Source organism: Gallus gallus, chromosome 13 (assembly GCF_016699485.2).
Source record: "Gallus gallus isolate bGalGal1 chromosome 13, bGalGal1.mat.broiler.GRCg7b, whole genome shotgun sequence".
Taxonomy (NCBI): Eukaryota; Metazoa; Chordata; class Aves; order Galliformes; family Phasianidae; genus Gallus; species Gallus gallus.
In genome coordinates this window covers 13,062,247-13,075,475 of record NC_052544.1, presented here as the reverse complement: position 1 = coordinate 13,075,475, position 13,229 = coordinate 13,062,247, and the positions used below count along the sequence as shown (strand labels likewise).

Genomic DNA, 13,229 nt, shown 5'->3' with positions numbered 1-13,229 from the left:
TAGGAATCAATAGGATGAACATCAGGCAGGAAGGATATGGATGCCCCGATCCTACGTAGGGGCAGGGGTGGACTGTACGACCTCTGAGGGCTGCCAGCGGTCCCAGTACAGCCACACCAGCTGGAAACACACCGCTGGCACACAGCCCGTGCTACCTGTAACCTGCTGTAACCACCGCTGCTCCTCAGCGACCGGTGCCAGAGGGAATCGGGGCTGTGAGCCCCACCAGAAGGACACGCAGGGGTATCCACCGGGGTCACACCCCGCATTTCTGCTGCAGGACGAGCAGAGGCTGCAGCTCCCGGCTGTGCACAGGGGACCGTCCCGGACACACCACGCAGCTCAGCACCGTGCAGAAGCACAGGGAGGGGGCTGCCCACAAAGCCCCAGCACTGCAGAGGGGTCTCGGCTCCCCCCTCCCTCTGGTCCCTCAGCGCCCTGGGGCCACGGGGCCCCCATTTCTCCATGGGGATTAAAACCCTGTAGGATTTAAAGCCGGCACGGGCTCTCCCTCGGGCATCGCCCAGCAGCCCCGGGTCACCCCCAGCCCGCAGCCCCCAACCCGCAGCGCAGCCCCGGGGACCCCCAGCGCGGCCCCCCCGGGCGCTGCCGGACCCCGGCGGGGCGCGTCAGGATGCCGCCGGCCGGGACTCCGCGTCCCCGGGATCCACCCGCACGTCTCCGCGGACCCCACCGGATCGCCCCGCGGTCCGGAGCCGCCCCTTACCTTTGTGCCCGCCGAAGGCTCCGTACCACGAGAGCGAGAGCAAGGCGCAGAGGCAGCCGAGCAGCAGCGTGAGCGCCGTGCCGCTGCGGAGCCTCATCGCCACCTCCTCCCCGCCGGCGGCGGCCGCATGGCCCGAGCGCGGCGCGGCCTCGGCGGCCCCGGAGTGCACGGAGCGGGGCGCGGCGCCCGCCCGCCCGCATGCAGGGACCGCGCCGCGCCGGGCCGGGCGGGCGGGGCGGGGCGTGGAGGGGCGGGGCCGGGAAGGGCGCGGGCGGAGAGCGCCCCCGTGTGGCGGAATGCGGAACGGCAGCGGCGGTGGAGTGTGCGTGTGTGCACACGTGTGTGTGTGTGTGTGTGTGTGTGTGTGTGTTCACGTACTGTGTGCACCTGTGCACTCATGTGCACGCCCTTGGTTTGCATGTATAAAGGTAGATACCTCTGTACTCAGTTTATGCACGCAGTTGCACACGTGTATGTGTGTGTGCACGAACAAATCCTGACATAGAAATGCACACACCCAAGGATGCCCGCACAGGTCGGTGTGGATGTATGCATATGAAAGTGAGTGCCCGGGTACAGATCCCTACATGCACCTGCCTATCTCTCTCTCTCTATATATATAAATAGGCGTGCATTGGGTACACACATCTCTGTGCACAGCACTGTGGGTGCAGAAACACCCTGCACGTGGCGCTGCAGGGACAGCCTGCACAGAGCGCACCTTCCAGCTGGCCAGGACAGAAGAAATCAGATATAAACATTGCTTTGGTTGTGCTGTCTTCTGCTGGTGGGCCCAGCTTCGTTTCCTTGGGGGCTGCACACTGAGGCTGGGTTGGAAATGCAGAGCACCGTGGGCTCCCAGAGCTGCAGTACCGCTGCACGATGAGCAGCCGTGCACATGGGGTGGCACGGGGCAGCCCTGCACCCCTTCCCCAGTTTGGGCAATATATCACTTTTTGAAACCTCGACGTGTGCTGCGGGAGCTGCAGTTAATGGAGGAATCCCTCCAGAGAGCTGCAGGTGGGAGCAGTGCGCTGTGGCCATTGCAGAGTTCAGGGCAACACCAGGATGTGTTTTGCTGCATCAGAAGCTGAGGGGCTGTTTCCAGATGTGCAAAGTGCTGCCACCACTCGGGGTGTGCGGTGCACCTGCAGGGGGAAAGAAAAACAGTAATTTCTCCAAGATGATTAATTGGACTCCTCGTGAAGGATACGGCTTACCCTGATTGCTGCTGCTGTATTTTGTTCTCATAAATGGCTGAAGAAAGGAAGGATCTTCCCCACACCACGGCACGACAAAACCTTGAGGTCTCATTGGAGAACTGAGAGCTCAGCTTTCGGCCCTTGTGATGTTTGTATTGGTGGCAAAGTTCCCATTGACTCCTAAAGGCCCCCCCCGCCTCAGTTTCGCCTTTATTTTGTTACTCCTTTTTGTTTTAGGAAAGTTGGAATTGTGAACTGCAAACACCCAAACGGCAAACAGAGCCCGGTGACCTTCGTCCCGTCGGTGCTGGCAGAGCTGAGCACGCTGCAGGAGCTCGGGCTGCACGCTGTGAGCACACAGACAGCAGCACGCAGTGAGGCCACGACAGAACTTAGGAGAAATGCGTATCAGGTCACGATACAGAATGCAGTGCAGATCGATAGCTGATTTTGACTGGTTCTCTGAAGAGCCCTTCACCCCCAGCTTGACTCTGGCCCGGCTGCTCTGCATCAGCACAGTGCTATTTCATCAGCAACGAAGTGACCTCATTGCCAGGTGCCCACGGGCTGCTGCGTTCTGACATTATTGCCTTCAGGCTCTCATTCGGGGCAAAAGTCACACTCTGAACACAGCACTCACTCCAAGCAACGAATGTAGGTTGGAAAAAGTGCCATCTCACCTGTGCAAACATGGAGCTCTGATGTGCTCTCATGGCACAGCTGTGTGCTGCACTGTGTGTGTGCCATCTGCACCTTCTTCCTGCCTTCTTTGCTCAGTGTTGTGTTACACCCATGATGAATGGTGCTGATCCTATGTAAACACCACCAGGTTCAGAGCTCAGCTCCAGGAAAACCAAACCTCAAAATGAGACAGCAAAAAGCCAGCTGGGCTTCCCCTTCTGCCCACGCAGTTTTCCAAAGCAACATTCCTGAATGTCATCCTACCACCAAAAAAGAGAGGTATTTCTGTATTATTGCACGTATACCTGTTAATGTGTGTATATATATGTGTGTGTGAGCGTGTCTTTGTGACACCCTGGGAACAGGCTGCATGCAAGGTGTTATGATGGCGACTGGACGCCAGGGGCTGCCTCAGGGCTGGGTGGGAGCCCTGACCCCATGCAGCACTCCAAGCCCTGGTGTGGCTGAAGGAGGCACGGAGGTGGGCGGGCGGCCCTTCTGCAGGGCTGGAGGAGGAAGTAGTCACGGGACGGGGTGAGTCACCAGCATCTGACCTTGCACATCCAGAGGATCCCTCTCCAGAAGCCTCTGGAAAGCACCAGCACCTGCTCTCTGCAGCTCTGCACAGGGGCAGACCCTCCCCTCCCACCCAGCTGCGGCCCCTTGGGTGGTGGTGGGGCGGTGATTTGGATAACGATTCCCTCTGGAGAACCACCAGCAGCCTCTGTTGTGGTCTGTGGGCACAGGAGCAGCATCCCAGCAGGGCTTTGCTGCGACAATGCAGAGCTTGGGCAGAAGGAGCACTTCTGACGATCGGGCCTTTGGAGCAGCACTCTCAGCAAATATTTTTAAACACTTTCCAGCAGAAGGTGGGCGGGGGGAGGAAGCAGAGCTGCAGGGATGCTGAATGCTCCTTTCTGAGCCCTTCCTCTGCAACTTGGAATCGTGGAACTGGAGCAGTTTTATTCCCATCCGCTTTGCTGTCCTTCTGCTCCGTCCATCTGGGGAGCTGCTCGTAAGCCAGGGTTGCCAAGTGGTTTTTTGAGCAAGGGTTGTCCTGATGGAATGTGGTTCCTAAAGAACGGCAAGAAAACATTCAGTGCTGCCAAATGACTGCCAAGCCTGGGTCCTTCAGGTTAATACAGTTAACATGAGTTAACAAGAGCTCGAGTTAACATGAGCTCGAGCCAAATCTCAGGCTGCAGAGCTGTGTGTGGTGGGGTTTGGTGGGGAGACATCCGTCCGTCTGTCCAGCTGTGGGATGGGAGGATGCTGTGAGTGCCGTGGGAATGCATGGGAGCACAGCAGGGCCCCAGCCATGGGGAAACACCGGAGTCAGGGCCGGGAAAAGGAAATCCCCACCTTAAGGAGGAGGAGGGAACGCTGAGTCACCCCATCCCGTGACCATGAGCTGAGCTCACCGCAGCCCGGCCGAGGCCTTGTTTTCTTTGTGTTTTGAGAAAGTGAATGATGCCACGGCCCCGGAGCCCAGCGTGACTCAGCAGGCAGTGCAGAGTTGGGACGCTCTCCATGTTTACTGGGTTGAAGTTCGCGTGGAGGAGAGCAGGGATTCCTGGTGGTGATGCCCAGGCCGTGGCTCACATCAAGCTTTCACTTGTCACCTCGTGCTGCACGGGTGCCGCTTTCCAGAAGAGTGCTGCCATCCCAAAACCGCCACCCGTGGGGCCAAGGACAGACCCGTGGCAGGCCGTGTGTGGGCATATGCAAATGGCAGCACAGTGGGAACGCTCACCCTGCGCTGGGCTGCAAAGGGCGCTGCATCACAGCACGGGTTGCATGTTTTTATCTTCTCAGCCCAAGGTGGACGGCCAGGCCCCGGGCCGCAGGAAAGCAGTGCTGCACAACTGAGGTACGAGGGCTGCTCCAAAAGTAATGCCTCCTATTTGCTGGTGGGATGGCAGCAGAGGCTGAAGAAGTGGTGCTTGCTGACGTTCACCAATGCCTGCTGGGTGTTCACGGAGACCAATGAGTGGATGTGAGCGCAGCACGGCGGTGCGTTTCAGCAGCAGTTGCTTTGGGGGCAGGTTTTTATGAGGGCTCTTGTTCATCGCTGGTGAAAATGTGTAGCTAATGGTGGTGACAACGTTGAAAAATAGTGCTTTGTAGCTGAGAACTTGCTCTATCAAACAGCGTCATTGTGCTCTTTGTAGCCGTTGTAGTCTCCATGGAGATAAATAGGAGGCATTACTTTCGGGGCGAATAACGCGTGTATTTACTGTCCCCGGGCAGTGCAGGCCGCGGTGGGCGTGGCCTGAACGTAGGGGGCGTGGCTTGAATACAAGGGGGGCGTGGCCAACCCCGCTCCGCCCGGCCCGCAGCGCGGCGCTATAAGACACCGCCGCGCAGTACCCCGCCCGCATCGCGTCGCCCGCACCGCACCGCCCCTCGCAGCCCCGCGTCCCGCCGGCAATTCCTGCTGCGCCACAGCCATGGCGGCGCTGACGGTGAAAGCCTACCTGCTGGGCAAGGAGGATGCGACCCGCGAGATCCGCCGCTTCTCCCTGATGCCTCCCGTCCGCTACCAGGCCGTCCACGACCGCGTCGCCGAGCTTTTCCAGGGGCTGCTGCGGGCCGGGCCGCCGCCCGCGTTCCGCATGCACTATAAGGGTGAGCGGGGCGGGGGGCTCTCCCCGTGGGTCGGGGCCGCCGGGAGCCCCTTCCTCGGCTGGGAGGTGGGGGCGGCGCGGCGTCCCTCTGCTGTACGGGCCGAGCGCCTGACGGCGTCCTCTGTCCTATCCAGATGAAGACGGGGACCTGATCGCGTTCTCCAGCGACGAGGAGCTGGATCTGGCCATGCCTTACGTGCAGGACGGAGTTTTCCGCGTGTACATCAAAGGTAACGCCCCGCAGCCCCTGTGACACCGAGTGCTCTGCTCGCCGTGCCGCTGGCAGGGCTCCGAGACCGGGAAAATCCCTGTCCTGTCCCTCATCCTCACGCTGTGGCTCAGAGGGGAGGTTAAATGAAGGGCGAGGTAAGGACAGGGAACAAACCCACCCTGCGCAGGGCTTCCTCCTGGCTCCGGGGCTTCGGTTGGCACAGTGAGAGCTGCTGTGTTCAGGCTGATCCTGGGAACCCCCTCGCTGTACTGCCAGCGGGTGCCATGATGTGCTAAGGAGCCCCAAATCCAGCTTATTCCTAAGCACACCGTTCCCCAGTCCCTTCTGTTCACTTGGACACCTGCAAAGCTTTATCTGCAGTCCATGCAGTGAGTCATGTAAGCCACCCTTCTTGTCTCGGTTCTCATCTGCCGTGTCTCCTGGCACTGCTGAGCTCTCTCTCAAGAAACGTTCTGTTCTCCCAGCACTTCACAAGGTAGGACGACACGCCGAGCAGGGTGGTGCAGCACTAATCTAAAACAAACATGCAGAGTGCGAGGGATAAGGCATGCTGTTTGAGGAGCGGGTATCCTTGTAACACCCCTTCACACTTGGTCCATGTTCTTATGTGCCCCCAGCTTGTGTCGGGCAGCCAGTGTAAAAATAAACTGACCCAGTAAGTCAATACTGCTGTGACAAGGGCTGTTTGTGTTTCCTTCTCCTCTGCCCGATTTCCAGCCTTTAAATAGTACCCCTCGTTCTTGATGCAAAGTTCCCTTTCCTTAATAGAGAAAAAGGAGTGCAGGCGTGAACATCGCTCCCAGTGCAGCCAGGAGCCTCCCCGTGACATGGTGCACCCCAACGTCATCTGCGACGGCTGCCAGGGGCCGGTGGTGGGCGCTCGCTTCAAGTGCACCGTCTGCCCAGACTACGACCTGTGCAGCACCTGCGAGGGTAAAGGCATCCACAAGGAGCACAACATGGTGATGTTTCAGAGCCCGCTGCTGAATCCGTTTGAGGTGAGCAAAACCTACGGGGGTGATACCAAGGAATGGGGTGCTGCCCAAATGTAAGCTTGAAGGTTCAACTCTGTCCCATGAACGTTACCCTTCGCAGTGGTATCCCAGAGGGCGCTGGCTCCGGAAGATGCGGCACGGTGTTCCACCCTTCCCCTGGATGCACTGCTGGGGGTATCCCGGACCTGCAGCTCCATGCCAGAACTCGGAACAGGCCCAAGCCGATGCTGCTGCCTCCAGTCCACCCGCTGCTGGAGGTAAGAGGGGATGGTCTGCTAAAGGAGAGCGGTGGTGGAGGAGCCAGAGAAGCTGGGACTTCACAGCACAGTGTGGAATCTGGGTGGGAAAAGAGACATGGGAACTAATCTAATCTGTGTGAAATCATTAGCCCCTTTCAGGACACTTTGCTTATGGCGTGTCTGGTGGCCACACAATATATGAGGCTACAGAGAGACTATTTGGAACCAGACCAAGCAGAGCTATTAGGTCTGGCATGTCACTGCTCTGCTCTTAGATGTGCCTTTCAGCATGGCTGATGAGCCTTAACAATGCTAATGCCACTGGTCTTCTGTTCCGGGGTGGTTTTGGTCTCTCTGCTGCCTTTGTGTTGTGCAGATGAGTGACACAAAACGAGCACCAAGAACTCCTGGGGATATGCTCTTTCCCTGTGGGCTGCTATGTGTACTAACACAAATTGTTTTTCTAGAAGCTTCTACTAACAGCCAGCCCCAGGACCCCAATGTCACCTTCTTAAAGAATGTTGGGGAGAGTGTGGCAGCTTTTCTGAGCCCCCTGGGTAAGTGACTTACGGTGTGTCATCCCCATCCCTGAGACTGGCTTTGCTCCCACCAGGAGCAGCAGCCAGCTGCTGTGGTTGGTACCAGAACCACTTCATGCTACTAAGCCTCAAAGCCTTAAATTACTGTGTACTAAAATTGCTCGGGTATGGGCCATCCACTCAGTACCTTTTCAGAGTCCTTTGTAAGGAGCTGAGGAAGGGATTAATTATATAGCCCCAAGTCACCAATGATTTAAAATCATGTTACAGTGATATTTTGCTTAGGCAGTTCTGCCTTGACCCTCTAAACATATGGCCTGTCTATTCAGTGAAAGTTGACTAATTGGTGCATTGAAGCTTACTAAAAGAACGCTTCACACTTGAATTCATACATATTATATGGGAAGCTGTTGGATTACAGTTATGCTACAGTATTTAGTCCAGGATTAATATGTGCTTTTTCTTAGAACTGTGCTTTCATAAACCTAATATTTTTTCTTGGTCTCAAATGTGTTCCTAGGTATTGAAGTTGATATTGATGTGGAACACGGAGGACAGAGAAGCAAAGTGACTCCTGCTTCTCCTAATCAAGAGAATAACAATGCTGAGTCAAGCAGCAGTACTCTTAACCAGAACAGTCAGACCAAACCATACTGGAGTAACACAGAGTCTGCTACGGTCGTAAACACTGTTGCAGAGCAGATACAAGACATGGTGATAGATCCTGTGCCCACACAAATGGAAGATGGCAGCCTCCAGTCCCAGGTACAAGAAAGGCTGCATTAATTTAGTATGTTTGCTGAGGCTTTACTGAAAAGGAACTAATTCAGTATGTGTTGTGGGATTGATTCAATTGTCAGCAGATACGTAATACATGGCACCTTTGCTTTACTGATTTACAGCAAAGGTGGGACTTGTTGTGAATGTAATTCTTCTACTAAAAGCTGATAGTAAGAGCACGCATCCTACCTGGAAAGCGCTGCAGCACCTGGACCTCTTTTCTTTCCATTTCAGGAACACAGCGAGTCAAGCAGTTCGTCAGGGGGTGATGAGGACTGGACCCACTTATCTTCCAAAGAAGTGGATCCTTCCACAGGTGAACTGCAGTCTCTACAAATGCCAGAGACAGATGATCCCAGCTCCCTAGATGTAGCTCAGGAAGCCCCCCAGGCAGGACCTACAGGGCTGAGAGAGGCTGCACTCTATCCACATCTCCCACCAGGTACGAGAATGCATGCAGGTTTCACGTGAATGAAAGTTACTCTCAATTATTGCCAACTTGCCCAGTATAAGCAAACCTGCTTAGGAACCAAGCTCAGATATGGACAAGTTAAATTGTAACTTGTGCTCTGGCAGCACTCTGCATGCTGTTAGGAACAGGCATGTTCTCTGCTTGAATGGGGGCAACAAGTCTTAAACTGGTACTAATATGCCATTTGAGAAGCATGAAAGAGGTGGCCTCCTAAACAGTGTCCTTGCTGTGTACTCTTTGAGAGCCTTTTAATGCAGGCTGTAGACAATACATCCTGTGACTTAAGACACTTTTCTGGCAAGAGCTAGTTAAAAGTATGCCAGGTCACTTAACTGAAACCACCAGCACTGAGGTTTACAGCAAGGACAGACAGATCTAACTCAGCTGTTTCCTTAGCAGGTTACATATGCTGTATCTTAAAATGTCTGCCTCATAGGATACAGAGAGTGTCTTCCAACGCTTGTCAGCTATGCTAGATCTGCTAGGATTAGTGCCAGCCTACCTCGTGATACCACAGCCTTGGGTGGTTTGCTAATAAGGTGAAGCGTTTTAACTTCAAACTATCATTCTCTTAACAGAAGCAGACCCTCGCTTGATTGAATCCCTGTCCCAGATGCTCTCTATGGGCTTCTCTGATGAGGGTGGATGGCTCACTCGACTCCTGCAGACAAAGAACTGTGACATCGGGGCAGCACTAGATGCCATCCAGTATTCCAAGCAGCCTCCTAGCTTGTAGTAGTCTACGTAACAAAAACTAGTTTTCTTCTAACTGAAAGAAAACAGTGTGGTACAGTTAACTCTAGCAAATGCATCTTCTGTTAAAGGTTTCTGTTTCATGTTCCTAAGTGCTTGTAGCGTGGAGGAAAAATAAATACTGCCACTCTTTCACTGGTGATGAGTATGTGGGTGTTTAATTATCATAACTGTTCTACTCTGTTAACTGGAACTTGATCATAAGATAGGAGAAGGTCCAGGCCAAGAGCACATGATTGCCATGTCAGGTGGCTCCCAGGGTAAGAGTACTGTGGCGGTCTGTTTCTCGCACATAACTTGGGCTATTCATTTGTGAAGAGAAATTAAATGCTTGGCTCTGAAGCCTGCATGGTAGCTTTGAAAGAAAGAGTTGCTATGGGTGATGTAAACAAAGAGCTAGAACAAGGGAAAAGAGTTGCAGTTTATAGGGGGGGATTAATCACAGAACTTAATTGTACTGGTCAGATAGCCTTAAAGCCTTGGAGGCATCTCTGCTCCCTCCCAGCTGACCTACTTCCATTCTTACTTCTAATACGCTAGCTAGACAACGCTGTGCAAACCTCGCACTTGCTTCTTGGATCAGTCTTTTCCAACAGGATGCAGCTAGATAGCCTTTAAACAACTTCTTTAATAGTGCTCTTAAAGCCACCTTCACTTCAAAATCTTGCTTCAGTACTCGGTATACAAGCCAAATACACAACAGACAGAAAAGCAATGGTGAAGATACCTAAGTTTCTCAGAAATCATCATCAAAGTCATCACCTGTGCAGAAGAGGCGTTCACAGGAAGTAGTGTGAGGCTTGGGCCTCACATGGGTGGGTGCAGGAGGTCTGCTACCACTATTGAAGTCACCAGCTCCAGCCCATAGCACCTGACTTTGAGGTTCTTTGGCCAATGCATCCTTCTCACCCGAGCAACTGATGCTGGGCAGCATGCTGCCAGGCTGTTTTAAGGCAAGGTGCTCAGTGCTAGCAATGCACTTCTTACATTCAAAATCTGTAGCTAGAGGTAGAGCACTTCGAGCCTGCTCCAAATGTGTAGTGGCCATACTTACTGCAGTGGTGCTGTGTGGTCCTAACCTTCCACTGCCATCCTGTGGTGACAAGGTGGCCAAAACAGCATTTTCACTACAGTTGTTAGAATAGGAGAGATACTTCTCCCACTTGGAGGGTTTGGTACATGCAGCTGGGGGTTGGTTGTTCTGCTGTGGCACTATGGACTCAAAGACAGTCAGCACTACACTGTCTGCAGAAACAGCATCTTCATCATCTTCATCAGGCACTGCTGTTGAACATTTCTTATGCTGTAACAAGAAAAAGAGGTTGGTTGTAAATGCAGCATGTGTACCAAGAAACAGGCAAAGAGAGAGCACTCCTGTCCTTCAGATACACTTAAGTTTTCACCAGCAATCTGAAGCAGAGCCGAGGCTGATGCTCTGAGTGCATCTATGAACCCTGGGCTGTGAAGACTCAAGCCAATTTAATTAGCAGCGCAAAGAATCACAGTAACCCCAACAGCTGTGTCTTATGCAAGGTGCTGCTACTCAACAATAGAAAAACAGAACTGACAACAGTTGCACTGATGGAGGAATGTGGCTCAACCACTTTTACCTTACACCAGATGGCATTTGGTTATACCTGACTAAAACCCTTCAGAGAGAAACTCACAATACAATTTGCTGCTCCTCCCCATTCATTCAAATAGAAGAGCAGCGGAAGATTTGTAAAACTTCAAAGTTACAATGACATAAAAGAAGCCAGGAAAACACGGTTTTGTTTTACTCTTCTACAGCTAAAAATACTCAAGAGGTTCTAACCTTTTTGGCTTGGTTGGCTAGCTGGAAAGCGCCATCTTCCTCTGAGTTTTCCTGAACATCACTGTAGAGGAAGCTCTTCTGCTTTTTCCTGATCAAAAGAACCATACAGAAAGGTGTCTGATTAACTCCACTGTCATTTTTATCACAAACAAGTCACCATAAATGCTCATAAAAAGCAAACTCCTAGCAATAGAAGTCAAGCCACGCTGTTCATTGCAGCCCGTATTTTGTTCAGCTACGATGATAAAATTCCTCCCACATCCCTTTAACAAATGGTCATCACTTAAAGGTAGGAATTACAAAAAAAAAGTTCCTTCTGTTGTCATCCGAAATGCCAGCCCATATCACTGTACCTTCGCTCTTCCACAGCATTCTTCCTCTGGGAACAGAACTGTTGCCTTTCTGTACTTCCTTCCTCTTCCCCCTCTTCTTGATCTTCACTGCCCTTGTCCAGATACTTACTCCAGCGACTGACTTCTGTCCTTCCCCCCTGCAACATCAGAAAATTACTGAAAACAGCAAAATACAAGGTTCTCAATTCTGGCATTGTCACATTTGTGCTGAATGCCTCCAGCGACAAGTCAGCTTAGTGCATGTTCCTCTATCTTGTTCCCAGGTTCAGTACCCGGGTAGTGCAGAGAGTTTCTGTATGTATCACATTCTGCCCCTCTCCTGGAGCTTGTATATACACTATCATCTCAGCTGTCTTATTAATATAAAGGGACCACTGGTTTCACTTAGATTGCCTGGGTCAGCACGCACAGGTATTTACTCCAGCTTTGTAGGAATCTTACCTGCTGTACCAAATTGTTCTCACGGAGGACTGCTGCACTTCTGTTGTCGTTTTCACATTCTTCTATGTACCTAAAACAGATGTTTAAGCTGGAGTTCCTCATCCAGTGTGCAAATAAGGTAGTCTGTTTATACTGTATTGAAGGTTAGTATGCTTTCCTCCTATACAAATAGAGTAATGAGCCTGATCTAAAGCCACTAACCATGAACTGACAATTTTTAATTGATTGCAATTAGGGATAGAACAGTGTGTCTTTTGGGGTGAGAGCTTAAAACCACTGATTATGCCCTAAGTAAGCAAGGAAACAGGGAATTTATTTCATAATGTTTTGGGAATACCAACTTTTTTTTTTTAATAAGGGGAACAAACACTGAGTTTTCCTCCCCATACTGAACCCTGAAGCACTACATTACACAATGAAGTTATCTAACTGCCTCTGACTCATCTCTGAAAATAACCCCGAGTGCAGAGGAAGCTCTACCAGTTCAAGCCCAGTTCACAATTAGGCAATTAATAAACAGACTCTGGGGTGAAATAAACAGGAAAGCCTTACTCAGATTTTCCAGCCCAGGAGGAATTACACCCAAACTTTTGCACTAATGCACTTCTGTCAATAAAAGGGATTATCCAAACAAATTGAAATTCTGTTCCACATATTTTAACAGATAAAGGCCTAACTAACATAATAATGACCCATAATCTTATCTGAAAGAAGCCCTCGCTCAAAGCAGCATGCCAGGACACTAAATCCAGCAGCGTGTAACCGAGAGGTAACACGAATGGCACACATTTGGGCTCTACCACAGGGCAGAACCGCGCTCAGATGGGGTAGCAGCGCCTGGAGCAGCCCAACAGCCCTACGAGCTCCTACCGAGCCGTGCGGGCAGCGGCCTCCTCCGCCTCACCCTGCAGCAAGTTCAGCTTCTGGACGTGCAGCCTGCAGTCCCGGCCTGAGCCCTGCCCGTAAACCTGCAGAAGTAACACAAACGCGGGGAGAGCCCAGAGGGAAACGGCACAACGTGAGGCCGCCCCTCAGCGCAAACCAATCGCCACGCCGGGCTGCCCAGCGCACAGCGCCCCCCGCCCTGCCACCACTCGGCTCCCCCCCCTCCCACCATAGGCTGCCCGGCCCTTCCGGCCCCTCACCTTCTGCAGGGCCTGCCGCTGCCCGCACACGCTGCAGCTCCACTTCCCGCTCCGCTTGGCCTAGAAGGGGCAGAGGGGGTCAGCTGCGGCCCGCAGCGCGCTCCCGGCCCATCGGCCCGCACCCCACCTGCTGCGCCTGGAAGCGGCGGCACGAGCAGCACCTCAGCACCCAACAAGACGCCGCCATCCCGCCCTCGCCATGGCAACTCGCGCCTTCCGCTCACGTG

The 13,229-nt window shown here is 52.9% G+C and overlaps 3 protein-coding genes and 1 long non-coding RNA gene across 10 annotated transcripts in view; 1 reads left to right on the top strand and 3 right to left on the bottom strand.

Moving 5' to 3' along the window:
• MGAT4B (alpha-1,3-mannosyl-glycoprotein 4-beta-N-acetylglucosaminyltransferase B) overlaps positions 1-878 on the bottom strand; it is a 36,210-nt gene extending 35,332 nt beyond the window's left edge. For all 3 annotated transcript variants that reach the window (XM_015293929.4, XM_040647183.2, XM_015293931.4), the window contains exon 1: positions 728-878. In XM_015293929.4, the coding sequence (XP_015149415.2) occupies positions 728-824 (97 nt within the window). In that variant the 5' untranslated portion in view covers positions 825-878. The remainder of the gene's footprint in view (positions 1-727) is intronic.
• A 4,109-nt stretch (positions 879-4,987) lies between these two features.
• On the top strand, positions 4,988-9,387 carry SQSTM1 (sequestosome 1). 4 transcript variants are annotated; one of them, XM_003642062.6, is made up of 8 exons: positions 4,988-5,238; positions 5,372-5,467; positions 6,238-6,467; positions 6,565-6,721; positions 7,171-7,260; positions 7,763-8,007; positions 8,257-8,338; positions 9,073-9,387. In XM_003642062.6, the coding sequence occupies exons 1-8, from the start codon at positions 5,061-5,063 to the stop codon at positions 9,228-9,230; spliced, it is 1,236 nt and encodes a 411-aa protein (XP_003642110.1). In that variant the 5' UTR covers positions 4,988-5,060; the 3' UTR covers positions 9,231-9,387. The 4 variants fall into 4 exon arrangements, with proteins under 4 accessions (XP_003642110.1, XP_001233249.2, XP_004945011.1 ...); XM_001233248.7 differs by having other exon boundaries at positions 8,257-8,464; XM_004944954.5 differs by lacking the exon at positions 7,171-7,260.
• LOC124417178 lies at positions 6,565-8,411 on the bottom strand. The gene is made up of 2 exons (XR_006931403.1): positions 8,212-8,411; positions 6,565-6,800 (listed from the first exon to the last, which is right to left on the bottom strand). It is a non-coding gene; the product is annotated as an uncharacterized LOC124417178 (long non-coding RNA).
• A 468-nt stretch (positions 9,388-9,855) lies between the features above and the next one.
• On the bottom strand, positions 9,856-13,220 carry MRNIP (MRN complex interacting protein). Of its 2 annotated transcripts, XM_004944955.5 has the most exons (8): positions 13,130-13,220; positions 13,003-13,062; positions 12,728-12,825; positions 11,858-11,927; positions 11,417-11,553; positions 11,064-11,151; positions 10,302-10,550; positions 9,856-10,190 (listed from the first exon to the last, which is right to left on the bottom strand). In XM_004944955.5, the coding sequence occupies exons 1-8, from the start codon at positions 13,187-13,189 to the stop codon at positions 9,984-9,986; spliced, it is 969 nt and encodes a 322-aa protein (XP_004945012.2). In that variant the 5' UTR covers positions 13,190-13,220; the 3' UTR covers positions 9,856-9,983. The 2 variants fall into 2 exon arrangements, with proteins under 2 accessions (XP_004945012.2, XP_414603.3); XM_414603.8 differs by having other exon boundaries at positions 9,856-10,550.
• Positions 13,221-13,229: the final 9 nt, after the last annotated feature.

What these genes read in the sequence shown, in the direction of transcription:
- SQSTM1 (XM_001233248.7), top strand. Translation starts at nt 5,061, where the DNA reads ATGGCGGCGCTGACGGTGAAAGCCTACCTGCTGGGCAAGGAGGATGCG. An exon ending in CAGTCCACCCGCTGCTGGAG is followed by an intron (nt 6,722 to 7,170) that starts GTAAGAGGGGAT and finishes TTGTTTTTCTAG; the next exon opens with AAGCTTCTACTAACAGCCAG. An exon ending in CTATCCACATCTCCCACCAG is followed by an intron (nt 8,465 to 9,072) that starts GTACGAGAATGC and finishes TTCTCTTAACAG; the next exon opens with AAGCAGACCCTCGCTTGATT.
- MRNIP (XM_414603.8), bottom strand. Translation starts at nt 13,189, where the DNA reads ATGGCGGCGTCTTGTTGGGTGCTGAGGTGCTGCTCGTGCCGCCGCTTC. An exon ending in AGCGGCAGGCCCTGCAGAAG is followed by an intron (nt 12,826 to 13,002) that starts GTGAGGGGCCGG and finishes TTACTTCTGCAG; the next exon opens with GTTTACGGGCAGGGCTCAGG. An exon ending in GCCGCTGCCCGCACGGCTCG is followed by an intron (nt 11,928 to 12,727) that starts GTAGGAGCTCGT and finishes CATCTGTTTTAG; the next exon opens with GTACATAGAAGAATGTGAAA.